This window comes from Fusarium oxysporum, chromosome V (genome assembly GCF_013085055.1).
Source record: "Fusarium oxysporum Fo47 chromosome V, complete sequence".
Lineage (NCBI taxonomy): Eukaryota > Fungi > Ascomycota > Sordariomycetes > Hypocreales > Nectriaceae > Fusarium > Fusarium oxysporum.
The window spans coordinates 4,105,330-4,132,350 of NC_072844.1; the positions used below are offsets into that span (position 1 = coordinate 4,105,330).

General features: G+C 48.0%; 8 protein-coding genes and 1 non-coding gene across 9 annotated transcripts; 5 read left to right on the top strand and 4 right to left on the bottom strand.

Annotated features, from left to right (window-relative positions):
* Positions 1 to 1,044: 1,044 nt before the first annotated feature.
* Positions 1,045 to 2,684, top strand: FOBCDRAFT_250866 (major facilitator superfamily domain-containing protein; the record flags this gene model as incomplete). Its single annotated transcript, XM_031185272.3, has 5 exons — positions 1,045 to 1,278; positions 1,323 to 1,337; positions 1,382 to 1,783; positions 1,827 to 2,013; positions 2,060 to 2,684. 5 exons carry the CDS (start codon positions 1,045 to 1,047, stop codon positions 2,557 to 2,559), a joined length of 1,338 nt encoding a protein of 445 aa, XP_031040914.1. The 3' UTR covers positions 2,560 to 2,684.
* A 513-nt stretch (positions 2,685 to 3,197) lies between these two features.
* FOBCDRAFT_293943 (D-isomer specific 2-hydroxyacid dehydrogenase) lies at positions 3,198 to 4,311 on the top strand (the record flags this gene model as incomplete). The annotated part of the gene is made up of 2 exons (XM_031185274.3): positions 3,198 to 3,529; positions 3,584 to 4,311. Exons 1-2 carry the CDS (start codon positions 3,223 to 3,225, stop codon positions 4,309 to 4,311), a joined length of 1,035 nt encoding a protein of 344 aa, XP_031040916.2. The 5' UTR covers positions 3,198 to 3,222.
* Positions 4,312 to 5,193: 882 nt separating this feature from the next.
* On the top strand, positions 5,194 to 6,531 carry FOBCDRAFT_134016 (uncharacterized protein; the record flags this gene model as incomplete). Its single annotated transcript, XM_031185275.2, has 1 exon — positions 5,194 to 6,531. The coding sequence occupies one exon, from the start codon at positions 5,194 to 5,196 to the stop codon at positions 6,529 to 6,531; it is 1,338 nt and encodes a 445-aa protein (XP_031040917.2).
* A 377-nt stretch (positions 6,532 to 6,908) lies between these two features.
* On the bottom strand, positions 6,909 to 9,126 carry FOBCDRAFT_320069 (copper amine oxidase). The gene is made up of 3 exons (XM_031185276.3): positions 8,814 to 9,126; positions 7,398 to 8,766; positions 6,909 to 7,350 (listed from the first exon to the last, which is right to left on the bottom strand). The coding sequence occupies exons 1-3, from the start codon at positions 9,108 to 9,110 to the stop codon at positions 6,968 to 6,970; spliced, it is 2,049 nt and encodes a 682-aa protein (XP_031040918.2). The 5' UTR covers positions 9,111 to 9,126; the 3' UTR covers positions 6,909 to 6,967.
* A 721-nt stretch (positions 9,127 to 9,847) lies between these two features.
* FOBCDRAFT_250869 (uncharacterized protein) lies at positions 9,848 to 12,949 on the top strand (the record flags this gene model as incomplete). The annotated part of the gene is made up of 5 exons (XM_031185277.3): positions 9,848 to 9,873; positions 9,925 to 10,138; positions 10,291 to 11,918; positions 11,974 to 12,239; positions 12,297 to 12,949. The coding sequence occupies 5 exons, from the start codon at positions 9,848 to 9,850 to the stop codon at positions 12,935 to 12,937; spliced, it is 2,775 nt and encodes a 924-aa protein (XP_031040919.3). The 3' UTR covers positions 12,938 to 12,949.
* Positions 12,950 to 13,215: 266 nt separating this feature from the next.
* Positions 13,216 to 17,393, bottom strand: FOBCDRAFT_183961 (uncharacterized protein). The gene is made up of 3 exons (XM_031185279.3): positions 17,299 to 17,393; positions 16,057 to 17,226; positions 13,216 to 16,012 (listed from the first exon to the last, which is right to left on the bottom strand). The coding sequence occupies exons 1-3, from the start codon at positions 17,375 to 17,377 to the stop codon at positions 13,473 to 13,475; spliced, it is 3,789 nt and encodes a 1,262-aa protein (XP_031040921.2). The 5' UTR covers positions 17,378 to 17,393; the 3' UTR covers positions 13,216 to 13,472.
* Positions 17,394 to 21,009: 3,616 nt separating this feature from the next.
* On the bottom strand, positions 21,010 to 21,095 carry FOBCDRAFT_t128. The gene has a single exon. It is a non-coding gene; the product is annotated as a tRNA-Lys (tRNA).
* Positions 21,096 to 21,647: 552 nt separating this feature from the next.
* On the bottom strand, positions 21,648 to 21,947 carry FOBCDRAFT_274772 (uncharacterized protein; the record flags this gene model as incomplete). The annotated part of the gene is made up of 1 exon (XM_031185281.2): positions 21,648 to 21,947. One exon carries the CDS (start codon positions 21,945 to 21,947, stop codon positions 21,648 to 21,650), a length of 300 nt encoding a protein of 99 aa, XP_031040923.2.
* Positions 21,948 to 23,456: 1,509 nt separating this feature from the next.
* Positions 23,457 to 25,406, top strand: FOBCDRAFT_274773 (uncharacterized protein; the record flags this gene model as incomplete). Its single annotated transcript, XM_031185284.3, has 2 exons — positions 23,457 to 23,691; positions 25,153 to 25,406. 2 exons carry the CDS (start codon positions 23,457 to 23,459, stop codon positions 25,404 to 25,406), a joined length of 489 nt encoding a protein of 162 aa, XP_031040926.3.
* Positions 25,407 to 27,021: the final 1,615 nt, after the last annotated feature.

The following is a 27,021-nucleotide window of genomic DNA, read 5'->3' on the forward strand; positions in this document are numbered from 1 at the left end:
ACGAAAATGACGAATGAGAGTTTCTGATTTACTCTACCAGGTCCCATAACAATACCCCTACAGCTTCAGGTCTTGTCCTTTTTGTGACATGATGTTCCAGGAAAGAGAGCTGGCGAGGCATCTGGAAACGCACCAGCCGAAAGAGCATAGAAAGCGTTACTATTGCCCTGAATGCCCAGAAAAGAGCTTTGCTAGATATGATGTACTTCTAGACCACCAAAGTAAAAAACATGGCCGAATGCGGAAATCTTCGTCAAGGAGATAGCTTTATATAGCCTTTTGCACTGCTTTGAATCAAACCATCTTTTGAAAGTATATTCCTCCTTGACTGTATGATTCTATTCCAAACTTAGGCCCTCAACCTTAGCTTCCAGCCTATCAATACTTGTTTTCGATAGATCTCCAGAGTAACATGTGTGAGCCATGAGTTGTTCTGGAATGCTACTCAATGGTGCGTTGTCTTCGTAATCGAAGATGGTTCGATCCTTCTTCCTCCTTTGTGAGGAATAATAATAGGCGGCAGAGCCATTTTTAATGGCCTTTTATTCTGAGCAGCTCATTCACTATTATCTGGTTTATTTTCTTATTTTTGTTGGTTATGTTGACATTTCAGGGACCAGCCTCTATTCTCTGTGAACAGACCTTTCAATGACTTCCATGATATGACTTTACCATGTGACTCTAATAATGCAACCGCGTCTCCTTCTCCCAAAAGGACATATTCCCTTATGCACGGAAATATACCGAGACTCTTCTTCTGCTCTTCTTCTGGTGGTCATTTGATAACAAACCTGGAATACGGCCCGTATTGCCTACCGAATATTTCTCCACTAAGTATAGCGCCCCAAAATAAGCATAACCCACCTCGTCACCCGCATGTCAAGTCACCACCAGCACTAGCATTCCGCTGGCCCTCTTTCCCATTGAGGCTCTACAACGCACCGCGGTATTTACCCGCTCTGCAGATCCCTCCCCTCCATAGCAAAGCTCGTATAAAACCCTCCATCTCACCTCCACTTCCTCCTCAAACTTCTCACCGTCATCATGTCGAGCACAGCTACACAAACACATGAGCCGATTGAGCTCACAACGCTAGAAGGATGTCACGTCCGCGGTAAAGAACTCGAAGAGCAACCTTCTCCCCCACCGGATGATATACCCCCGCCGTATGCGTCGGCGCAGGTCCAGCGATGGAATTATCCTAGGGGAAATATAGCCAAGTTGGCTTTTGCGTTTTTGTCATTTATCATTGCTGGGATGAATGATGCGGCTGTTGGCGTATGTCCCCAGTCCCATTCGTTTAACTTTACTAATAATCGCAGGCTTTGATCCCATATGTACGTTGATCAACCCGATCAGACGATTTCTCTAACAGTTATAGCTTGAAACATATTACGATCTCAGTTATACCATCATTTCTCTCATCTTCCTCACTCCCTTCGCAGGATACTCCGTCGCTGCATTTACCAATGCGCGCATCCACATGAAATTCGGCCAACGTGGCGTCGCCATCATGGCGCCAATTTGTCACCTCATAACTTTCATCGCACTCGCCCTCCATCCTCCTTACCCCGTCCTCGTGGTATGCAATATCATGAGCGGTTTCGGAAACGGGTTGACAGACGCATGTTTCTGCGCTTGGGTCGGAGCGATGGACAAAGCAAATACGGTGCAGGGCTTTTTACATGCGTTTTATTCGTTTGGCGCGTTATTTTCGCCACTCATTGCGACGAGCATGGTTGTTTCGGCGGGATTGCCTTGGTATACGTTTTACTACGTTATGGTGAGTCACCACTTGTTATACTTTGCTTTGGCTGACGTCGTAGATTGGCATTTCTGTGGTGGAATGGGTTGGTTTGACTGTTTCGTTCTGGCAGCAGACTGGTGCTGTATATCAGGCTGAGCATGCTGCGAATAATTCGGAAGGTAGTGGTGCTGGAACCAGAGAGGCGCTCAAGTCTAAGGTTACGTGGCTTTGCGCGTTGTTCTTCTTTGCATATATGGGTGTTGAAGGTATGTTCCCTAATACTATCTTTGCGGGAAATGCTCATTCTTCTAGTCGGTCTTGGTGGATGGGTCGTCACATTCATGCTCCGCGTCCGAAAGGCTTCAGCTTATGCCTCGGGTGCATCAGGCACTGGCTTCTGGGCCGGTATGGCTCTCGGGCGCGCATGTCTTGGCTTCGTAACCGAGCGATTCGGCGAGAGACTCTGTCTTTCGATCTATCTCCTCATCTGCATCGGTCTCCAACTCCTCTTCTGGCTTGTACCAAAATTCATCGTATCAGCCGTTGCAGTCGCTTTTCTCGGCTTCTTCCTCGGTCCTCTATTTCCTGGAGCCGTCATGGTCACAGCCAAACTTCTACCCGCCAAGATCCACGTGTCGGCTATCGGATTTGCCATGGCGATTGGCGGTACCGGCGGAACGGTGTTTCCGTTCGCTATCGGTGCCATAGCTAATCATAAGGGTGTTGGTGTTTTGCAGCCTATCATTCTGGCGCTCATAACTGTTGTTGCCGGTGTTTGGTTGAGCTTCCCCAGAATCAAGAAGAAGGATTAGGATCCAGAAGCTGGCGACGCTGTCGCAGCTCAATGGTCAAAGAGGGACTTCTGTTTGCCTGTTCGGTCATGATGCATGGGGTATTATCATAGGCATATGTGAGACTAAGTTAGTTGAAGGGATAGTAAAGACTCACTCGACGAGTGGCCCGTTAAAAAAATATCTCAGTATAGACGTGGCCAGTAAGGAGATATCACCAGTACTACTGTCTCAAGGCGTTGAAAATTTGCCCTCATTCTTCATTGCCAGTATTTCATCATTCATGCTCTTCTTAATGGGTCATCTTTAATATTTCCGCCTCATCTACCCCAGATTTCCGTTTCACCGACGATCAGTAGCTATAACGGCTGCTCGGGAAGAACCCCGATCTCAATATCCGGGGTACTCGCCCCAACCAATCCAACCCCTCCAAATCGTCTTTTCTATGGATCTTTACGGCCAAAATTCCCCCAAACTGTCGATCATCAACAGTCCATCGGCCAGAATTACCCACTCAAGAGCCGGCATTCTCTCAACATCCCCCATCGGCCGAATGCCCGTGTTCACACTCAAGCAACTGCGTTACACTCAAACTCGTATCATTATAATACCATGCCTCCAACATCTCATCCCTTTCAACCAAGCACTAATCTTTTCCCCTCTAACAAACTAAGCACCGCCAAAATGTCCAAACCAATCGTCCTCCATCTCGGCGACGACATAAAATGGAACCATGATCTCTACAAGACCTTCACATCTCACTTTGAGATCAAGCGCTCACACAGCATGTCCCGCCCCGACTTCATCAACGCCCTTAAGCAAAAAACCTTTGGTGATTTCTTCGCTATCTACAGACCGTTCTGGAACACTGGCGGTGAGATGGGAAATTGGGATGATGAGTTGATCTCACTTCTTCCTGCGTCGTGTAAGATCTATGCTAGTGCGGGAGCTGGCTTTGATTGGGTTGATACAGCTGCTCTTGCAAAGCGAGGTACGTTCACCGCTCATTTTCTTACTATAGCGATGAATGTTAATGTGTTTTTAGGCGTCACATATTGCAACGCAGCAGCCGCGTGTACAGAATCAGTAGCCGACGCAGCAATCTGGCTCATCATCTCTGTATTCCGCAACTTAAGCTGGTCCAGCACAGCAGCTCGCTCAGGCGATAAAGACAAATTCATCGACGCCAACAAGAACCTAGCCCCCGTATCCCGCAATCCCAGCGGTTTCACCCTCGGAATCATCGGTTTCGGCCGCATCGGCCGTCGCATCGCAGAAAAAGCGTATAAAGCACTTGACATGAAGATCATCTACAACGACATCGCCCAAATGCCCTCGTCAATCGAAACTCCCCTTAACGCAACATTTAAATCATCAGACGCTCTCCTCGCTGAAGCAGACTGCGTCGTCGTCGCTACACCTTTTGCAGGCGAAACTCTTCTTAACAAAGCTGGTTTATCAAAGATGAAGCGTGGCGCAAAGCTTGTCAATATTGCGCGTGGAAAACTCATCAACGAAGCTGATCTCGTTGAAGCTCTCTCCAGTGGTCATTTATCAGGTGCTGGACTAGACGTCTTCGAGAATGAACCGTACATCAGCCCTGAGTTGCTAAAGATGAAGAACGTGGAGTTGTTATCGCACAACGCGGGTGCGAGTCTAGATTCGCATATTGGCTTTGAGAAATTGGGGATGGAGAATATTATGGAGTTTTGGAAGACAGGGAAGGCGATTTCGCCTGTTAACGCTCATCTGATCAAGCAGAGCAAGTTGTAATTCTTAGGGTTCGAGTATGGTTAAAAAATGATATGTTGTTAGTCTGAAGGATGTTTGGTTACTCAATGTGATACACTTCTGGTTCCCTTTCATTAGTAAATCGTCTTTTGTGTAATTGATCTACAGAAGGATCGAGGCACAGACCAGTCAGTGTCGTGATTCTCGTCAGATCCTCCTCTGAGTGAATGCATAAAGACGTGCGTTTAGCGGCTGACGGATGAAACGTAACATCTCTCAGGTCAGATCCTTCACCAACACCAGGATTAGCCAATCCTTCTTCACTACACTCACTTCACTACACATACAATAAGCTATTCTCAATTCACTAATACCTTGAAACATTCCCAGTCTCCGTTCACATCTCAACATCCCAATCCATCCTCCTAACTGGCCATCTATCCGCCATCTCAGCACCCTAAATCTCATCACTACATCAAACACCCCAGAAACAATCTCAATTAAACGTTCCATTAAATCACAATCCCCAATTCCCTCATCCGGAGCATTTCTACCAAATCGGCCCGTTACTGGCCCTCTCGAGATGAAAGGAGCATGGACTTCATCCCCCTCCTAGACCCTTGTTTCAAACATCCGCACTAGTCCAGCAAATCACATCGCCGAACAGCCATCTACCATCAGATGAAACCCTGTTTCATCCTTTCCCTCAGATATATATTAAAGCGTTTCTGAATACCCCGGTTTATAATGCATCTCGAATGTTTCCGACGTGAGATCCCTGGGAATATCACCACTGAGTTTTTTCATGACTGAAACATGTGATGGGTTGAAGTATATAGATGTAGTAATTGACCAGAATTAGTCGTGCTCTATAGCCTTCTGCATCACGTTCTTTTTTTCTTGTTTAAGTCATTCTTTGATAGAATGCGTTCATTCCTTATTTTAGCTTGCCTCCTCGGCACAGCTCTATCCGCTCCTTTCCAAACATCTTCCCTAGACACCACCCGCGAAGGCTTTATAAAAGCTCATCCCGGCGGTACAAACAACGTTGAAGTAACAGATAACAATCTCCTCAACGGCACATACGCCAAGAACAAAACTCGCGTTCTAACACACCGCGCTGAACAAGCGACGTTGCCACTGAAGCTAGTGAACAACTTCAGCGGCGGAAACGTCAGAGCGTATATCTCAGGGTTGGACTCTGACGGCACTGTCGTCTTCATCGGAGCGAGTGGAAACCTTGTGTATCCTAAATCAGGAGGTTCGAAAGTGCCTGTTGAGATCAAGGATAACATTGCTATTCCTCTCCCACCACAGGGTCAGACTCTCGAGTTTACGGTGCCTATCTCCATGAGTTCAGGGCGTGTTTATTTCGCCAATGAAGATCTTCACTTTTTTGTCGTTGACATTGGAAGTGGCGATGGTTTAGTGCAGCCCTCTGTTACGAATCTTCAAGATCCTAGTGCGGGTGTAGACTGGGGTTTTGTGGAATTCACCTACACGAATGGCGTTCTGTACGCCAACATCAGCTATGTCGACTTTGTGGGTATACCGCTTGGTATGGGGCTTTCCCTCAAAGATGGAAGTACACAGTCGTGCGCCGGACTGGAGTCTGGCGCTGTGAGCAAGATCTGCGATGATCTTGTCAAGCAGAAAGATGCGGATGGGAGAGCTTGGACGTTTATGTGCATTGCGAATGCCCAGGGTAAACCAGTTCGTGTGCTTTCGCCGGGAAACCAGTATGATCTTGAACCGATTACCTTTGGGGACTATTGGGATACTTATGTCAACGATGTATGGAGTAAATACTCCTCGCAGGACCTCATTATCAACACGCAGTCTGAAGCAGGCAATGTCAAGTGCCGTGTCACGGGCGACCAGCTCACTTGCGATGGCGACAACAGAGGATACGGCAAACCCAACACCAAGGACATCTGGGGTTGCAACAGTGGTCCGTTCACGGTGGTGGAAGGTGATAATGCAGTTCATGCGGCAGTTGTTCCTCGACTCTGCGCAGCATTCGTTCGAACTACACTCCTTGTTGACGGAGGCGATACACAGCCCAAGTTAGGGCAGGAAGCGTACTACAAGAATGATCCTACGAGCCACTATAGTCGGATTGTTCATTCGTATGAGGTCGATGGCAAGGGATACGCGTTTCCATATGATGATGTCAACCCGGATGGGAATGAGAATGCATCGGGTGTTGTTTCGGGCGAGCCGGAGACTTTGACGATTTTTGTTGGTGGGCCTTCTGCATAGGAGGTATCTGTATATTATTTACTTCTTGTAAGAATACTGTATTGATTCAAGACCATGTAGTAGTTTCTCTTCATGCCGTAGAATGTCTGTTGTGTGTCCGTTTTATCCTGTTATGTTCGCTGTAGATTTTGCAATCCTTGAAGGGTCCTAAGTCGAGGCGTATTGTTAACGGCAGAGCTTCATACGAGTGCCGCTTCAATTACCATTGGGCTCACTCTAGAGGAGTTTTGGGGTGAGTTCAACGACCAAAGAAACATAATCCCATATAAAATGAATGACCTACTTGCTAGACTATGCTCTGCAACGTAAGGTGCGAGCATACCATGCGTTCAAGTTACATCTCCAGAACATCACAACCGATCATTATAGAACTTATTTGCAAATAATCCTTCTATGCAATTTAACGCTATGACTAACTATACAAGCTCATTCACCCTTACAACCTCGCAGCAGCATTTCCACTGGAACAACAACTCTTTCCCCCAAAGGCCAACTGACTAACCTTATCACTCTGATCCAGCGCGCCCTTCTTCTCCGCAACCTGCGTGGGGGTGATGGAGTAACTAGGCGGCACATCCATACAAGGATTGTTCGTAAAGAAGTTCCTAGGTCGGAGCAATAACGTCATTGGCTCGACGGGCATGATGGGGAAGTCCTCAGGTGCAGGGATGTGTGTAACACCGAAAGTGTGCCAAAGAACAATGTCGGTGTTTTCGGTGGATGCTGATCCTTCGGCGATCCACTCGGGGAGACCTTGGGATGGCTCGCCGGATGTTTGGGGGACGTGACGACCCGCAGCCCAGAGTTCATCATCACGATCTGCAACTATTAGCATCATACCATATAAAGAAAGTTGAAAGACTTACAAGGTGTGACATGAACAGCATGGCGGGCAAAACCAGCACGCTTCCAAACCAACGATCCCTCCTTCGGTAAAAGGCCTGGAACCTCTCTGCTAACAAGCTTATAAGACGCAGGCTTCTTGGAATAAGGATGCAGCTTATTCTCATTAACCATCTCCCACGTCCTGCTCGTCGCACCGTTATAATCCGTCTTTGCCTGCCCACTGGTCCTCAACTTTGTCTTCTTGGCGTAAAACGCATTGCCGTATTTGTTCTGGGGACTTCCGACGGGCGCCTCACTAGCAACTGTGTCAACCATGTTGACAGTGTTGTTCACGCCGTCGATCATGGGGTTCACGCGCAGACAGAACAGGTGCTGATGGTTGTGCGCGTTGACCTGGGGATAAACCTCTGTTCCCCACGGTCCAGCTTCTTCACCCTCGTTAAGGGCGTATGTGTTGAGAATGCCGGTGAGTTTGATCTCGGGCTGGATTGTTCCGTCTTGGTGGAACACCCACTGGCACGCGTACTCGTAGTTAGCCGCTGTGAAGATCTGTTGCACGATGAGTTTTCGCGCGCGCGTGACGGTGACGGAATCATCGCGGAAGTCAGTATGCTTGAAGAGAATACCGTTATCCTCCTCGTGAATACAGATAGCATTCTTGATGGTTCGGATAGAGCCATCGCGCGCGGCGAATTCGGCGTCGAGGTAGTGAATTACACCCTTGCAGTCGCAGCCCAGCGCGAGAGAGTTGGCCATGTATCCTGCGCCGTATTCACCAAGATCAAAAGCGTGCTTTCGCTGATGAGGGTGCTCAGGCGCGCCGTACGGCACCACCATTTCCGAGAGGGAAAGACGGTAGAAGATAGGTCGCTCGATACCCTTGTCGGTGAAAGTAATGTGGTTCAGCACAATACCCTCCTTGTAGTTAAATCCAATATGGAACTTGAAGTTCTGCCACGACAAAACACGTCCATTCATGGTGAATGACACACCCTCGGGCTGTGTGATGTTGATAGGCTTGATATCCTTTCGATAACCACCGTTCTCATTGATGTAGCGCGGGGTGTAGTCAATAGCCTTCTGCTTGCTCAGCGGGCGACGCACGCTGGGGATATCAATGTGGATGATGGCCTTCTTGGCGCCGTCGTAGATAGGGCAGAAGTCAAGGGGGTACTGATACTGGAAGGTATCGGGGTCAGGGCGGTAGTACATGAGTGCCTGCTGGAGACGGATGTTGCTGCCGAAGCGCTCGTCGTAGCCGATTGTCCAGGGGTCGCAGTAGACTTTGTGCATGTCTGATTTGGGGATGCCGGAGATTTCGCACTGTTCTATGACCTTGGGGTCTTTGCGCATGATCTCCTCGACCTGGATGAGTTCCTCGGGTGTGATCTACTTTGTCAGCTGTGTTCAAAGACTACCAGGTTGAGAGGACTTACAATTGGCTGAAGGCCATCTAGCTTCTCCCACTTCTGAACCTTTCTCGTCTTAAGATCCACAAGACCATCATAAACCTTTCCATCAGGAAGAATGACAGTGACATCCGCAATTCTCGCAGGTTTATTTCCATCAGAAGGATGCTCAAGCCACCTCAACATCTCCTTCTTGCGGGGCTCGTGTAGAGTCACAGCATTGAAGAGGAGTTGGCCGGACTGATACTTGCGGATAGCCTCGACGGCAGCGGCGATCTCATCTCCGGAGAGAGGATCAAAAGGATGATGTTGCGTGAGACCCATGGTGACTGTGTTGAGGTTTACTGGTTAGGTGAAGACGGTATGGTATGAGGGAGGAAGAGGAGGGATATATAGTTTTTGGGACATGATGATAAGAGCGTCTCGAGTTGGAAATACACGACTCTTTTTTCCGTATCGGGATTGATGTGTGACAGCTCCTCTAGCTCTCATGGTGGGGAGGCGATATCGCGGGGTAATCGTGAGCCTCACGGAAAGATAAACTGAATTGGGTTTAGTTATCAGTTGATAAGATAGGCTCCTCAGATCTCGACCTCCCCGCTTGAATTTATTACAAAACAGGTAATTATAACCTGTTTTTCGCACCGGATATTGAATCCCGTTGAGTCCCGTACGTAACAAGATCATGATGGATAGGAATATCTCTGTTTTGGTACTTATTACACCTCGTGACACACACCAAAGAAGCTGTTTTAACCAGAATTACCTCTTTCATCTTGATTGCCACTGAGGGGTTGGATTGGTCTGGCCCAGGAATTGGACCCGAGTTCCGGAGTGGATAAAAGTCGATTGAGCCCAGTTTTGTTTTATTTTCTTTAGGTAAAAACATGAGCTTTCCCCGGATTTTGCGATTAGCTTGTCTTGTTCATCTTCGGTGTTGATGCAGCTGTGCCGATTATCGCTGCGAGTGGTGTTGAGCTGCGACAAGACATTCTCAATTGCAGAGACAAGGCCACTTTCTTTGTCATCGCAAGCATGATGCATCTTCTGTCAATTGCAACATGCGATACTGCCAGGCTGAGTCTTGGTCTTGTTTGCTGACAGGATGACACTTGTTCGCGATTGATGGTCGTCTCAGCGCCATCATCCGCACTCCAAGCGCTATCTCAACAGCCAGCAGAACAACCCCAGAAATTGTGTCGCGGCAGCATCATGAGAGCCTTGAGCTGAACAATTCATCCACGCGACATGGCTCAATGCAAGACAAAACATCGCGTAGCTGCGATATTCGATGTTGGCCACAGTTGTGTGTGCTTGCTTCTGTGTCACCTCCTGAGTCCTGCATGCTCATGGTAGGATTGATGCTAGAAGAGGAACGCGCAATTGCGCGCTGCGCCAAACAAACATGAGTGAGGCCACCATATCTAGACCGCAATTCCCTTGAGACCATCATTTGCAATTTTCTCTCTTTCTAAATACAACCAATATACTTTATACTCAATAGTTATCAATCTTACTTGAATTTATCATCTCGTTTTGTTCCGCTCCAGCCACCCCATCCTTCGAGGCCTCTGCCTACGTCACCTCCACAATGGAGCATCGTCCTCTCGCTGACCACTCTTCTGCATTACGCCGATATGTCCACGAAACAGATTCCTGCCTGTACGCCCGAATATCGGCAGCCAACGGTTCTGACCGAGAGCGATTCTACGTTGACTACCATGAACCCCAGCTTCACACCGTTCAACAAGAAGTCTCCCGTCGAGAACCAAGCGAAGTCGAGCGATTCCCATTCCTCTGCGTCTTCCATTTTGCAGGCTGCGATAAGAAGTTCGAGAATAAAAGGGACTGGAAGGACCATGTTGTGTCCCAGCATCTGAAACTAGACCGGGTGCTCTGGGAGTGCAATGAACCCGGCTGCACGCATACCGAGCGCACTCGTCGGCAGAGGCAATTCTTCCTACCGGCCGAGGATAAAACCCTACGATTGAAGGACTACAACGGTACAGGTACGCTCTTCGCCAACAAGCACGATTTCCGAACGCATCTTATCAACCGTCACCGACGGACCAAGCTGCACGACAAAAAGGAAGATATAAACAAGGTTCTCGACAAAGAGGTGCAATGGCTCCTAGACCGTCAAGACTCGTCGATGCGCATGTTATATGGACTGCCTCAAGACCTTGTCTGTCCAATGCCCGAATGCGCATCGGTGCGGTTTGTTGGTACTACGGCTTGGGATCGACGGCTCAACCACGCTGCTGAACACTTTCTTGCCAACCCACAATGCTTGAATGTTTTTGGTGGCGAGCTGGACGCTGAGCTTGTACAATGGGCATCCAGCGATGAAGTCGGCATCCATAAGATGGCGCCAAATGCTCGCCTTGCACAACATGACTGCACCAAATCGATCGCAGACAGTGGCTACAGCAGCATGCCTGGTATACCACCTCAACCGAACCTTTCACAGCCGGGCGATTCATCCCCCGTGGTGCCCTCCAAGATCCCAGAGTGGAGCGATGCCACATTCCATTACAGCAGCATGGAGGAACTATACCTGAGTGCATTGCCAGGCTGTATGGGAGGCTGGGTTCAAGATCATGAGTGTCTGGAACCTTTGATTGACGAAGAAAGCAGTTCTTCAGCATACCAGTCTTTCCAGGAATGGCGGTCCCAATACGAGTCCATGGAGGACGATAGTGTCCTCAATACCTCCCAAGACTCGGACTCTAGTGATGAGTCTGATGGAACGCCTGACGAGAATCCGGAGACTGCGGCTGTTATGCAATGGTTCCATGGATGGCTTCGGCAATGGCTGGCGCCGCTGACACAGGAGAGACCCAGCGGAAATGGTAGTAGCCAGGCTACCGCATCTCAAAGCCAAACCAGCTCCAGTTCCAGCACGCAGAAGAAGAAAGGAACCGGCCGGCCTCGCCGTGTCCCAAAGCGCAAGCGAGGCAATGACGGCGAAGACGATGGCAATGAAGAGAGTCCCAAATCTCAACGTGTTGATGGAGGTCAGCAGACACGAATGCTTGCCTGTCCGTACTTCAAGCGGAACCCGCGAAAATACGGTCGGCCAGAATGGAAGAGCTGCGCACACCCTGGTTATCGGGACCTCCATCGCGTAAAGTAAGCACCACATCCAACGCCATAAAGCAACCAAGATTCTAATCCTGAGAAACAGAGAGCACATGTATCGGCGACATTCGCTGCCCGAGTACCAATGCCGGCGCTGTCGCGTGGATCTCAAGACCTCAGAAGCCCTGGAGGCGCACTCGCAGCAATTGCAAGCGTGCACGCCAACCGTCGGCAACCAAGACGGCTTGAACCAAGAGCAGGTAAAAAGAATGAGAAGTAAGAAAGGAACGGGGAAGAACAAGAGCGAGGGGGACAGGTGGAACGACGTTTACTCCATTGCGTTCCCTTATGATCAGCATACGCCCAGCCCTTGTATGTCAGCTTTGCCCCTACCTATCCCTTCTTTCCAGGAATGACTAACAAGATCAGATCTCTACGATACTGACGAGGATAAAAGTGCCAGGGAGTTCAATCTATGCCACGAGTTCGGCGGCTTTTTAACGAGGGAGCTGCCCCCGCTTGTCGGGAGACATTTGAGCACGGTTGGATACCCGTTGCCCGAGTCAATACGAGACGACATTGAGCAATTGGTGAGACGGTTTGTTCCTCAGCTGCAGACTTCTTTTTTAAAAGAGATGAGTTTTGTGGCAAGCACTAGCAATGAGCAGCCAGACAGTGCATCAGCAACAAATGACGCAGCCAGCTTCGTGGAGTCTACGACAACAAGACGCACTTCTGAGGACTCAGCGACGACGCTTCAACGGGACAATACACATGAAGACTCAGTGACAATACTCCCAAGAGGAAGCACCTCTGAAGCGTCAATGTCCATGTTTCCGACAAGCAACGGCTCTCAAGAATTAACGACAATGCCTCAAATTAATTACGTCGGAGCAGATTCGACGATGCTACATAATGGGACTTTCTCTGGGCAGGGCATGATGATCCCGGCATCTCAGACGATACCACCATACTTTTCGCCGACAATTGAGGATTGGCAGGTAATTTATCAGCAGCTTGGCTATGACCCAAATCTTGCTTTGGGGTTTGGTGGGATGAAAACTTCATAGGATACAAGTTCATACCTACTTATTGTATAATATAAATTTTGAACAATTATTGCATCACGAGTTAAAAGGTTGAGCGGTAGCCGATACATAATTAATTTCATCAATGGCGATAAGGCAGCTCTCTGACCCGCCTGCTTCTTAGTGCTGGTGTCCACTAAATTGGTCAGCTTTCAGCGGCTGCCAGCGCTACATGTTAGTGAGCAGGCGTCGCAACCAGACCCCGACCATGAACTCCAAGAAATCATCACCAAAAATGCAAGATACACACAAACAAGGTCTTTGTTGTTCAAACTTTTATTAATAGTAGATAGATCATTCGCTCAGACTTGTATATATAACATGACATATCGACCGCCAACTCCAGACATCTATGATTTGATTTGCTTTGCTTTGTGACTTTCCTTTCCGTTCCTATAAATGATTGCTCTGATCGAACTCGTACACTTAAAACAGATGCAGCACTCGTTCAATCTCTAAATAATACAACATAACATGACCCAAATTAACACAAGTATCCAGTATAACATGCTCGCACTCACGCCTGTCGCGCCTCAAGATTCTCGTTATTAACTCCCTGTCCAGGCTGCAGTCCCGCTACACTAGCAGCCACAATACCCGGCATGCCAACAACCGACATCATCGGCGAGATGGGTGGTCTGTTCGAAGACCTTGACGAACCGCGTCGACTGCGAAGCTTGCTTCTAGGTCGAGACTCGGATCTCTTGCGTCGAAGCATCTTCTCGCGTGAGCGCGCCATGGCATCGCTCAACGCCGTCATGCGTCCGCCGCGAACACGCTTCAAGAACTCGAGATCATCGCGAATGCCGAGAAGTGCGGTATCCATATCATACCCCTCCAGCTTCTCCTTGGGAAACGGCTCAGTGCCGTCTTCTTCGGAAGTATCCTTCTTCTTGCGCGAGAAGCGGATCCAGCTTGGCCACAGCTTAGCGAGGACTTTGACAAAGGCGTGGAACCATTCATCAGGGAATAAACGAATGAGTACACCAATGGGAATAGAGAAGAATCCAAGAACGAGAGAAATTCCCCACTGGATACCGTTCAAGCGTGTAACGACAAAGGCGTCGCTGCCGAAGAAGATGATGATGATCTGTCCAGCTGCCATGATGGTCATCATAAGCATGAACAAATGATTGCGGTGAAGACCCTCGAAGATGTTGAGCTTGTTATCGATACGTCGACTGTTGACGAGCTTAAAGATCTGCATAAAGACAAAGATGTTGAAGATGAGGGATCGGACTTCGCGTTCTTCATAGCCAAGGATTGAATCGCGACCGAACCAGAGGACGAAACAGACGATGAGCTGGTAAATCGATTGGCCGATGATCATCTTCCACATGGTAATTGTGATAAGCGGTGCAGTTCGAGCTTCAGGTTCGCGATGAAGTAAACTTCCAGTAGGAGGATCGGTAGCAAGGGCAAGAGCAGCGAAAGTATCCATGATGAGGTTCACCCAAAGCAGTTGAACAGCGTTGAGAACAGATTTCTGCTCATCGTCCGACACAGCTGAGATAAATGTTACACCCACAGCTGTAATGTTAACCGTAAGCTGGAACTGCAAGAATTTCTTAACCGAGTCGTTAATAGCACGCCCCCAGCCCAAAGCCACAACAATAGACGAGAAGTTATCGTCCATGAGGATGATATCCGATGCTTCTTTGGCGACTTCCGTGCCAGTAATACCCATTGAGAAACCAACGTCCGCCGCCTTGAGCGCAGGCGCATCGTTGGTTCCATCGCCCGTAACAGCGACAATCTCACCGAGCGAGCGCAACGTCTTGACGAGGATGCGTTTGTCCTCTGGACTTGACCTAGCGAGCACACGGAGCTTCTTGACGACTGCTATGCGGTCTGATTCAGAGAGCTTGCGGAAGTCGGAGCCTTGCATCACGGCGTTGGGCTCGTTCATGGTGCTTTCGGTGAGGATGCCGCAGTTGAGAGCGATGGCGCGCGCGGTCTCGACGTTGTCGCCTGTTACCATCTTTACGTTGACGGAGGCGATACCACAGTCGTTTACGGCCTCGGGGACGCCCTTTCGCACGGGATCTTGGATGCCGACGACGCCCATCCAGGTGAGGTTATGCACCAAATCAGTGAGATCGATCTCGGCGTTGTCGTCTTCGGGGCGGAGGGTTAGAACAGGAGGCCAGTTCTCAAAGTCGCGGTACGCAAGACCCAAAGTTCGAAGAGAGTTTGTAGCATAGTTGAAGATAATAGATCGCAGTTCCTCTTTTCCATCGTCGGAGAGGGCCTCGGTGGTAGGTGAAGTTGTGGGATCGCCGAGAATGGTGGTACATTCGCCGAGAACGATTTCGGAAGCACCCTTGATGTAGAGTCTGTACTTGGGCTTATCCTTTGTCGGGCCGGGGATTTGCACAACGGCGCCCATGCACTTGCGCTGGGAGTTGAAAGGGAAGAGACGTGTGACGGGATGGTTGGCGCGTTCGATAGCGAGGGGGCCGAGACCGAGATATCGACGGGCCCAGTCGAGAAGAGCAGTCTCAGTTTTTGTGCCGACGAAGCCTTGCTTTCCTTCTTCATCTGACTCGAAAGCCGTGGTGTTGACAGTGATGGCAGTCTTGAGAAGTTCTTTGTACTCAGGATCAAGCTTCGACGAGAACTGAGCCAGCGCAATGGTCTCGCGCTTCTCAGCACCAGCAGATTCCTGCTCGAACGATGAATCGCCAAAGGAAAAGAGTCCGCGAATACCCAATGATCCAGCGACGACGGTCATGATATTCTCGGTAAGCGTACCAGTCTTGTCGGAGCAGATAACCGTGGCATTACCCATTGTCTCGCACGATTGAAGATGTCGCACCAGGTTATTCTCGCGCGTCATCTTCTTTGTCGCAAAGGCGAGGGAGAGTGTAACTGCGAGGGGAAGACCTTCTGGTACGGCGACGACGATAACGGTGATGGATGTGATGAGGATCTGGAGGAAATCTTGGCCTTTCTGTTCGCCAGATTCGTGGTTGTTGGGGAGCTTGGCGAGGAATTCGATGAGGAGGACGAAGAAGAGCAAGAGACCAGCTGCGCTACCAAGCTTTGCAATATACCCTGCCCTGTTAGTATGTATTCAACAACTGGGGTGATTAACTTACCTGCGAGGAGATTGAGCTTTGCTTGAAGAGGCGTCAGTCCCGGATCATCACGAAGCGACATCATTGTCTTTCCATGACTACTCTGCTCTCCCACCGCAGTAACAAGAAACGTTCCCACGCCATCGAGAACTTTCGCACCCGAGATGATAAACGGATCAAGCTTCTTCAACTGCGGCGCCTGCTCATGCAGCAGCGCGTGAAGAACCTGCTCCGCGGGAACCTTCTTAATAAGATCCGATTCTCCCGTCGCCGAACTCTCATCACAGCTGAGATTATGACCCTCGATAAAAACACCATCCACGGGGATGACATCGCCTGGCTCAAGAAGCATGACATCGCCGACTAGTACATCGTGAATAGAGATGTTTTGTGGTTTTCCGGAGCGTGTGATCTTGACGATGCGGTCTTCCTTCTTCTGGTTGAGTTTCTGAAACTGTCGCTCTTTTTGCCAATCGTTTGCTGCGCCGACAACCACGACGATCGTAATAGCCACGATGATGGCGACGCCTTCGACCCATTCTACCTTCGCACCACCGTCTTCATGCGATCCTCCAAAGGTTTGGTAAAGACCTAAAGCAAGTGATACAACAGCTGCGATGCAGAGAAGGATGAGGACGCGGTCCTGCAGAGCGATCCATGCTAGTTCAAGAAACGACTTTGACTTTGGTTCCGGAAGGCGATTCGCGCCGTACACTCGTTTCCGATCAGGAAACGCATCTTTTCCCGAAGCGTGCGCATCACTATGCGTCGTCTTCTCAACCTTTGAAGAAGTCGCTTCCTCAAACGAAACTGCACCCGCGAGCTTTCCTTCATCCATGCTCAAACCCGCCTTTGCATCGGTCCTCAAACCCTTCTGCAGACCGGGCAGTCCACCGAGCGCAACAAAAGCGGCCAAGTTCTTTGGGTTGATTAGTTTCGCCAATTGACCCGGCGAAAAGGCAAATGGGTTGTTCTCCACGTGAAACAGGTCTTCCTCGCCTGGGTCGGGCTTTAGGATTTCGGCTTGGTCGCCTTTTCTTAGGGCTTCTACTTCGCGAGACATCTGTTCATGATCGGTCCCGACTTTTGTAGATGGCGAGGAGGACCATGATTCGGCTCTAGATTTATCTGTTGGTACTGCAAGAGTATTCGTATCGTCCAGCGGCGAAGGAGAAATAGAATCTGTCGGTGCTGCCAATTGAAACATATCATGTTAGTTACTTGGTCGTATGATGTGAGGAAGTCGTCGCACTGGAGAATTACCGGGATCGTTTGAGTCGACAGCAGCAGTGTCGACAGTGATTGTAGGAGCGCGCGGACGTCGTGGAGCGTTTGAGTCCATGTTGACGACCTGTGAGATGGAATGTGGTTCACGAGAGAAGGGGAAAAAGATGAAAAGAGGAGAAGCCAAGATATTGAGAATCAAGCGCTGGAGTGAGAGGCAAGCAGGGGGATGAAAATACACTTCCGACACAGCCACAGCCACGAGGCATGCCAAGATCCTGGGCGGGCTGTGTGATTGGTGATGCTGAGGGCTAAGATGTTATTGCTTGGAGTTGCGAATCTTGGCATTTACAGGGGTACTTTTTTGTTTAATCAGTACGAATTGTTCCGTGCTAAACCTGCTAAACAAACTGCCACAATACTTGTACCTTGATGAAAATAATGTACCACTTTACATCACGGGTATAGCCTTTACTTACTCACAAACATCTACAGAGGTACTGCTCTTCAGTGATCAGTTTGTCGTATTCCAACCGCCAGCCAAGATCTAAACGCCCACTAACCGTCCAGGCCGTCCCCACCCCAAAATCACAAATCCAAGGCCCCCATAAGTCGCCCCACAACATCACTGTCTAAGCCTCGTTTTTTAAGCTTAATAACGCCCATCACGCTAGATCCCATTGACTCCTTCCCTCCCCGGTAACCTTCATCTCCCTCTGTTGCAAAAAAGGGGGCGATTTAATAAATCCAGTTTTAAAGTTAATTCAACCACATTCTCTGTGTAGTTCAGAGCCCAAAGAACTCTCTCATCCTGTTATGTGCAGTTTTATACACAGCCCGGTATGATCCACTTAGGTCATGCAGAGGGGACCTTTTGGAAGATGGTGATGTTTGGAGCGAGGGGATTGGCTGGGACGCGAAGAAATCTTGAATCAAATACATCATGCAGTGAATGGCATGATGACTAGATGATGCCCAATTCGGTAGTTCGTTGAACATAACGTGTTTGATGGACATCAGGCACGTTAGACGGTGAATGAACACCGTCGGCAAGTATCGTACGTGGCACTCGAGGCTTTGTACACATGACAGACCCGCCAGTGACATCTCACCCTCTTCTCAAGGTATCAACAGAACTTGATAGCGCCGATTTGCTCCAACGATCGATACTGTATCATCGCGCATAAACAACACAAAAAACCAGAAACTTACCCGTAAACAAGGAGGCCACCCGTAATTTGAATGCCGGGGCTATCCCTGTCTTTGGTTAAGCTTAATTTCGCTGCATATTTTCCTGCTCAGCTCCATGACGTCAGTGAAGGCATCGGATGATGGCGGCAAGACGAATTGGTAAGGTAGGGGAAAATGGGATGAGCCACCAGGATATTCATCTCGGGAGGTTCTGAATGGAGAAGGACGGTATTAAGCTTTCAGCTAGACAATTCCGATCGGGGCGGTGTTGAGGCGATGCTGAGGCTATGGGAGACGCGTAGATTTTGTGTATTTGTTGAGAGAGGCAGCCGGGAGAGATGGAAAACATGAGATTTGAGCTTGTGATGCCGAATTGAGGACGTGTTGAGGGGACAAATTGAGAGGCGAAGGTATTGCGGTTGATTGACGCGTTTATGGTGACGACGTGACCATGAGGAGGCGACTACAGATAGCTTGAACGCCTGCGATATCAGGAAAAATAATTCCTGAGGATGAGCTTACTGCCTGATTATCAGGATCGCTCGTGAAGAGTCTGATCATCATTTGCGTCGTTGTCGCGCTGTCGCACCTTGAGCTTCTTCGTGTTGGTGATTCGAGATTACATTGAGTACCTAGGTACAAAGCACATGGGAATATTTCGCGACGAACATCGCAATAAAAGAAATCTCGGAAGGAAAGTGATCGGCTTGAGTCGGCGATAGCTCCAATTGTATTTCTCCTCCTCTCCGACGCAGAATAACATTACGCGGGATTAATGGCTCGAGGTCAAATGTCAAATGCGCATTCCTACCCGGGACCTTTAATTTTAATCTTTGCGCAACCGCAGTTGATGGGAATTGCTGTAAATTACACCAGATCTACCATAAAACAGACGAGCCTTTGCCGAATTTGACAACACAAGATGGGCGAACCATGAAATTTAAAGACACTTACAGCCTGCAGGTAATGTCCCGAATCTCTTGCCTTGTCTGCAGTTATAGTCGGTCATCGCTGTTGCATCAATCGCGGCGTGCGAAAGCATTGTAGACCACGCGACAGAACGCACATGGCTCGACACTCGAGTACTGCGATTTTCCAATCGAAGTAGCCATTGGGGAATGGGATCATTAAGACAACTTCACGCGGCGTCTCAAACACAATTTATGTCAACCCAGTCTTGGGTTTCAAGGGCCTTAGAGTTCTTGTGATCCAGGCTTAGCTTCATGATAATAGTACTTACGCTTGGAGTAGGGTTCTTGCACTCCCTCTTGTGACCTCGCTACGTTCAAGGACAGATACACAGCTTGGGAGTGATCCTTCGCTGTTCATGTCTCCCAGCAGAGCTACAAGGGTTAATCCATCGAATGATCACCTATCGTAGTCGTACTGCGACATGCCGCATTCTCAGATGTAGAGTCGCAGCTGCACCGACAACTGGCAGTATGTAGTCTACGTCCTGAAACTCAACGGCAAGCTGAGGAAAGCCGCGACGATGAGTCCATCGAAGAAAACTGGATTGACCCTGAGCTTAGGCTAGCCAACTATCATCTTCCAATCAGTTCTAGCTGAATGAAAGCAATTTTGCTGGTGAATCCCAGTTCTTCCGATGCAAAACCACCTGATGCAGAAATCTTTGCAAGAGGATGAAGATCGAGCGTATCGGAGCGTATCGGGTCGAATGAAAGAACGGGTATTGCAATCAATCGTATCGTCAAGCTGGGTTTTCGACGGGGTCAGCCGATGCCGCAGAGCAATTAGATGTGTGTGATGCTGTCGTATGACAGCGACACTGGTAATCGCCAGTCGTGGTAGGGGCGGCGAGTCGTCTGCGGGAGGGTCGAGGGCCGAGAGTCGATGGGGAAGGCTGCATGTTTCCGTAGACTTCTAGCTCTTCGGTGACAACGCTCTTGAGTTCTCAAAGCCCATCAGGCTCACCCATCGCCGCCGGGGGATGGGTTGGTGGGGTCTCGCAGCAAGGAAGGCATCTCGAATTGTCGCGTGGACTGGACTGGACGATGTTGAACAACGAGGAAACGCTGTAGAAAGCGCGGCGAATTCGAAGCGAAGGCAGGCGATCACAGAGGCCAAGGGCGATCAGGTACTCTTTGCCGAATGCATCTTGATGAGCGCGAAGTCGATTCGGTTTGGGACGAGGCGCGGAACGGCTGATTCTTCAGAGCTCAGGTGCTGAGACAGACGACGAGCCTAGGAAGACCTTATCGACGGGAGAATGTCCTTCCACCGGAAGAGCGCTCGTTAATTCGAATCAATAGAAGGATGTGAGTCGGGTGTCTCGAGTTGTGATATAGAGACTGCGAGAGATCACAAAGGAATGCTAAATGGAATGAGCCCGTGACACCTGCAGGAAGCTAGCGCCACGGAGAGCGCCACACTCACATCCGTGGCGCACTCTCCAAGTGGACCCAGATTCCTCCACCGGCCCAACTTCAAACTGTCACCACGAGCGCAAATGAAGAGAAAAAAAGATAAAAGTGTCTGCAATCGATTCCTTTCGACCCAAAGATCAAAATAAGAATCCAAAATTACCGAAAAAAGAAACTCCCCGTGAGAGACTCGAACTCTCAACTTTCAGATTTCATTTGTTTGTAAAAGTCTGACACGCTAACCAATTGCGTCAACGGGGATGCTTGACTTGTGTTGTTATTCCCTGCTCAGATTTTTGAATATAAGCATGACAACTCTAGGACGTAGTAAGTGATGTCACCGTTTTCCTAATCTGTCATGCCTTAACTGCAACATTTTGTATAGCCATAAGAAAAGAAACAACTGCTTTCTTATTTTTGCCATGGCTAGTAGATAGTACTAATTTTCTTTTAATAATAGACTAGGTATATTATTATAGTCTGGATTAGTATTATAAACACCAAGACTACCCTGCAGGTTATATATATATTATACCAGAAGTCTTTTAGTTTAAATACAACTATTACTAATTACTTATATATTACTTGTCTAGCAGAGGAAAAAAATGGAGATCCTATGATATTACTTTTTTTTAAACCCAATGGCGAGAAGATAAGGTCTTTGTAATGCCTGATGTCTGTTATACGTGTTGTAAAAATATTTTATTCATTGATATCGCATTGCAGGTCAACCATCTTGAGAAACTCAAAGCTGGTGGCCAGTTCATAAATACATAAGAAGCAAAAACGAGAAATTCAACACATCAAATAAGTTTAGTAGTGGATATACTCAAACAACTGGAAGAAGCTTATAGCCCACGCTGTCCCCATAGAGTTGAAGATGACACCACGTGTCTTCAATTCGTTCTCGAGATTAACCCTTCTTCCAACCTTGATGACAAAATTCTTTCCATTGGACTCGATAATACAATCATCTGAGCCAAAGATATCTCCGAGCGCACCTCGGAGCCTTTCCAGCCTGCAGAACCGCTTGATCGGGAACTCATGTCTGAACACAAGCTTCTCAGTGTTGACAGCATTTTTGCTGCCCCATCTTTTGGTAGTAGTAGGCATTGTGTCGTAATCTTGGACTTTTTATTTGATGCAGTTGTTTACTTGGATGGAGTGTATGGGGATGACAATTTGGGTTCTTGGGGGCCTTTTATAGGGAGCCTTGGAGACGAAAGGCAGCCGACATTGACACTACTTGATAACACGTGCGGTTCACTTGCTGAAGGAACTCACGATAAGAGCATCAATCTACGCTGATACGTAAACTTCACGGGACACAAGACTAATCTATCTCTGAATTCACCTGCTGAATTATGACTGGTTGACAGATTCCCGCCATCAGTTGGACAACGATGTGCTTCCGTATATCAGCAGCGAATGTCTGAAGTACTTGTCGTGCATTCACGACATCAATTCATAGCAGTGTTTAAAGAAAGGGACCATGTTGACGTCCCTCATGACCGCAATGACCTCTCTGAATAGACCGCTGTCAGTGGTCCGGTGGAAATCTTGAAGGCGATCAAGATTGGTTCTTAAAGGGATCTATCTGCTTTCCTTTGATGGGGCTAGTCTTATGTTTCGACGATCACATCCTCTGAGCATGGTGATACTCGACCCAGCGCAAAGATAATGAAACGAAAGGACTCCAACGGTCAAGTATAAATAGACCTATAACCCCGAATATTTCCCATGCCAAAAACATCGACACAACCAAACCTCTACATATTACCAACATCAACACTAAAAACATAATCATGCCTTCTGGATCCTGTTACAAGACCGATCAGGGAGCCGCTGAGTGGTCCTGTGACCATAACATCGAACTTGACCTCATCAACAACCGGGGAACATTTGAAGCCGCCTTGAGAGTCATTTACCCTCTTGGGTTTAAAGTAAACTACAAGTACAGTCCCAACACCTGCCATGTTACTGCGCTTGCGAAAACCCCAGAACCAGCCAACCTGCAGAGAAAACTCCAAGATGTCGGTGCTATTCTTCAAGGCTGAGGGAATGGGAGCTGAAGTGGATGGCCCATTATCGCGCGTAGGGAAGAGAAGCGTACAGCAAATGCCATTTTGAGATGCCGAAGGTTTTGTGCTACCAATAGTTATTCACATAGGAATCGCATAAGTTAAACCACCATAAATGACGAGTGAAAGAAGTGATGTTGAGAGATGTTCAAGTTAGCCCAATAGTCACACCAAGATCTCCGTAGTCACAGCGAATCTGCAATAAGATGTGAATCGAGAAGTGAACGAATCTGAAAAGCCGAGGAAGCGTGAAACCACTTTGTTATGGATGTTCTGAGCCCATGCAAGCTGCGAAGTTCCGGGACAGTGGTGGTAATGTTTCCCAAAGGTCGCGACAACTTGGAATTGGAAACAGCACTGAAAATACCACGGGAGCAGTATGCTCTATATAGATAGGATGAATTGATACTAATTCTGTGCGGTGAATATAAGCTCTCAGTCTCAACTATAAATAACACAAAACTAAACAACAACCGATATCAAAACAGTTTACAACTATCTATATAAAAGGCACATCTATTACAACCGCTATACAGCAAAAATGGCTGCAGAGTCCAAACTAGGAGATAATACAATATGGCACACGTTTACAAGATATATCCCAGAATGTTTTGTTAGCGACTATTCCAAACTGGAGAAAGGCTTGAAGGAATTCTTCCCTGGCGGAATTGATGTCACATTTGAGAAGGAAACCGCAGACCATGTAGCACATTACAAGGTTATCGGGCTCCGAGACAGTCCCGATAACATCAACCTACAGAAATTCCTCACGGACGGTGAATATGTTTTACGGGATTGAGCGCGGAGGTAAAGACGGGGGAGGTAATAGCAAGGCAGGCAGGCCACCATAGGAGAGACTTCGTCAATCATTAGAGTTGACGTTACATAGCCATATGCTGCTGAGTTTACCTCGGTCAACGATATAATTTGAAGTTTTAGTATCTCAGGGATTTAGTCAAGGGAAGCAGGTGATATCAGAGGAGCTCTGAGCAGAAGAAAAGGGAGCAAGTGATGATGCCTGAAAGATTATGCACATAGCACGCACGTTTGTCGTGAATGACCCTTTTAAAATGCGCAAAGAAGCTTCTAGACCAGTGAACTACAAGACTATTCACTTCTTAGAAGCAAGAGGTCGCTGTTCACGGCCCAGGGATCATGAAATGTGCTTGTCGAAATGGTAGTGACAATGCAACGGGCAAAGCGTATTGAGTATAGATAGCGGCGACGAGTCCGTTGAATAACCGGCCAAGGAGGAACAAAACGTGACCACACATCCATTGAACAATTACACTCCAAATACTCGAGAACGATATCCCCCGCAGTCAAGATGTCCCGAGACTCTACTATCGGAAACAAAGATGAATATAAGCCATGCACCAAGTTCATCCCTCGCAAGCTCGTTGAAGAAAAAAACAAAAAGGCTTTAGAAGAAAAGTTGCTTAGCTTCTTTCCTGGTGGAGTAGTCATGACAAGGACAGTGGTTGGGGAGCTTTATAAGATAGAGGGACTTGTGCTCAAGGGTTCAGAGGATTTCAATCTGCTGGAAAAACTGCAGGACCTTTATCTCCTCATGAAGGAATGAGAGACAGGGGTGAAGAGGTGGAGATACTGGGAGGGGAGTATCGTGATGGAAGGCCAGAAGGAGAGAGGCTGTATTCATAGCACTACATAGCTGTATTTGGTCAGAACAAAGAGCTTCGGTCGGGCTGCAAACGAAGGCGAAGTAATAATGTTTTGTTTGATAAGATCATTGTAGGTGCCAGAAATGTGGATGCTACTTCAACGAAAAAGTGTTAGCTGAGTAGGTATGTCCAACACGTTTCCCAGAGGACGGAAGACTCACCCGAGTAGTGAAGGTATTGCAAAGAGCACTTGAGGAGCAACTACAAAAGTTCCGACACTCGTGTTAGCTGAGAGGTCATTATGCAAGGATTCACTCTCGAGAAGTGAAGAGACCGTAATCACCACGCTTTCGAGAGTGATGATATGTCTAATAGACCTGTGAAATGACTACAGTCTGAAGGTTGTTCATTGACATAGGGCCCATAATCACGCCCCCAAATGACTCTGACAAGTGTCTGTTGCAATGGCAGTGAAACCGCCACGAGCTGAAGATTAACTATAGAAAGAGGCGATTCGCCAGTCAATTAGCTAGACACTCAGTAGACGTCCGCAACACTACATCAAACTTATCACACCTTCACATTCATATTCACTACTTGCAAGCATGCCTGCAGACTCCGGTTCAGCAGATCAAGAACCCGAGACTTGGGGCAGTCAAATTAAATATGTCCCCGTTCGTCTTGTCAAGGACGTGAACAGTTTCAAAGCAGCATTGAAGAAACACTATGGTGAAGGAGTGACGCACCCTATCAAGGGCTCACACACAGAAGAGGCCGTCTATGAGGTTAAGGCACCCAAAGCGAGTACAGGACCCACAGATCTGGTGAAGACTCTCCAGGAGGAGGATGTCCTTAAGAAAGAGGGATGAAGGGGGAGAGGAAGACGTCCAACATCATGGGTTACGTCGCTGAGGAAGGGGAGATATAGCAGCTGAAATGTTCGCTATAACAGGTACAATGAGATCAAGTATTGACTCTTTTAAACTGAAGCCTGCGACTCTGAAGTGAAGTGATGATGTAAGGTGATTTGTTTGTCCAGACCACCAGAAAGGGTGAGGCTGTGAATAGCTGCTTCAGAAACCTGTTCGCTCTCGAGAAGTGAGGGTAATTGTACACTGTATATTGCGATGGTAGTGACACCACCATAGCCGCCTATAAATTACATCGACGTATTAGAAAAATGAAATAACAACCAACATCATAACCCAATTATAGCATAGCCACTTATACGACATACTCTTTAATTAGAACATCTATAGAACAATGGCGACTTACGGGTCTCAAATTCATGACATCCCCATACGACTTATTGGCGACGAGAGTGCTTTCGAAAGAGCCGTAGAAGCCATTTATCCAAATGGTGTCACGTTTACATATCACAGAACAGGGACTACCGCTTCACCATGGCCAGTGTGCAATGTTCAAGCGAATTCATGCACTGGACCAGCCGATCTCGTCAAGCACCTCCAGGACACTGAGGTTATCATGAAGGAGTGATGGAGTCATGGGAATATAGGTGGAGAAAATGCAAAGAGAACCTCAGAGGACAAGGAGGGCAGATATGGCAAGCAAAATGCTATGGCTGTTCTAATAATTTAAAGGAGCTCTCAAAAGTTGATTCAATAGATTAAGCCATTTTCCCTCAATATGAAGGCTAATAAGAAGTATATTGTCTTTTGATAAGCTGAAAGCACTAAGTTCTGTGTAGTGATTATAAGCTCTCAGCCACAGGCCTCAACCGCAAGTCACACGTCTAAGGCTGAAAGCACGTAGCAGAAAAGCAGAGAGCTGTGACTAGAATCTGCAGTGAAAAAGTGATTACAACCCGTCCATGAAAGTAGAGTGAGCTGACACGACTTTAATGCTCAAAAACTATCTTACTCGCGTCCCTTTGGGACTCACGTGGACCAAAGCCATATAGAGTTTGGAATATTAGGGCACAGCTTACGAATGGTACAATGCAAGCTTTCTATGTAATTGAAGTGGCCCTCTTATGGACAATTACTCATCATTAAGCAGTCGTTAGGCAGGCGTATCAATAGTTGCTTGATGGTAAACTGGCTCGGAATGAATGAAGAGAAAAATGACGCAGAACTCATTAAGAAGCGGACTGAACAACGTGAGGTATTATTCTGGGCCACCAATCAACAGTATGAGAAGCGGATTAATGATTTATGCAATATAGAGGACGAAGAGGGGCTCTAACTTCTGCTTCTTACACACAGAGGTGAGGAGGCTTGCCATAGATTTTGCCATTTGTCACTGAGAGCTGTGGCTGACTTGGCCACCAAAGCAATGGGAAGCAGCTGGACGGGAGATGGGGGCACTGGAAAAGTGTCCTCAATTGGAAAAAGGTTCCAAGTTTGATGGGGAATGTGCCCAAAGTGTCAGTTGAATGGAAGACTGCTGAAAGACAAATCACGGTTCTGCCAGACTTCCTGCACGCGTGAGTCTGCCAGGCTGTGGCATAGGTCTAACTTGCCG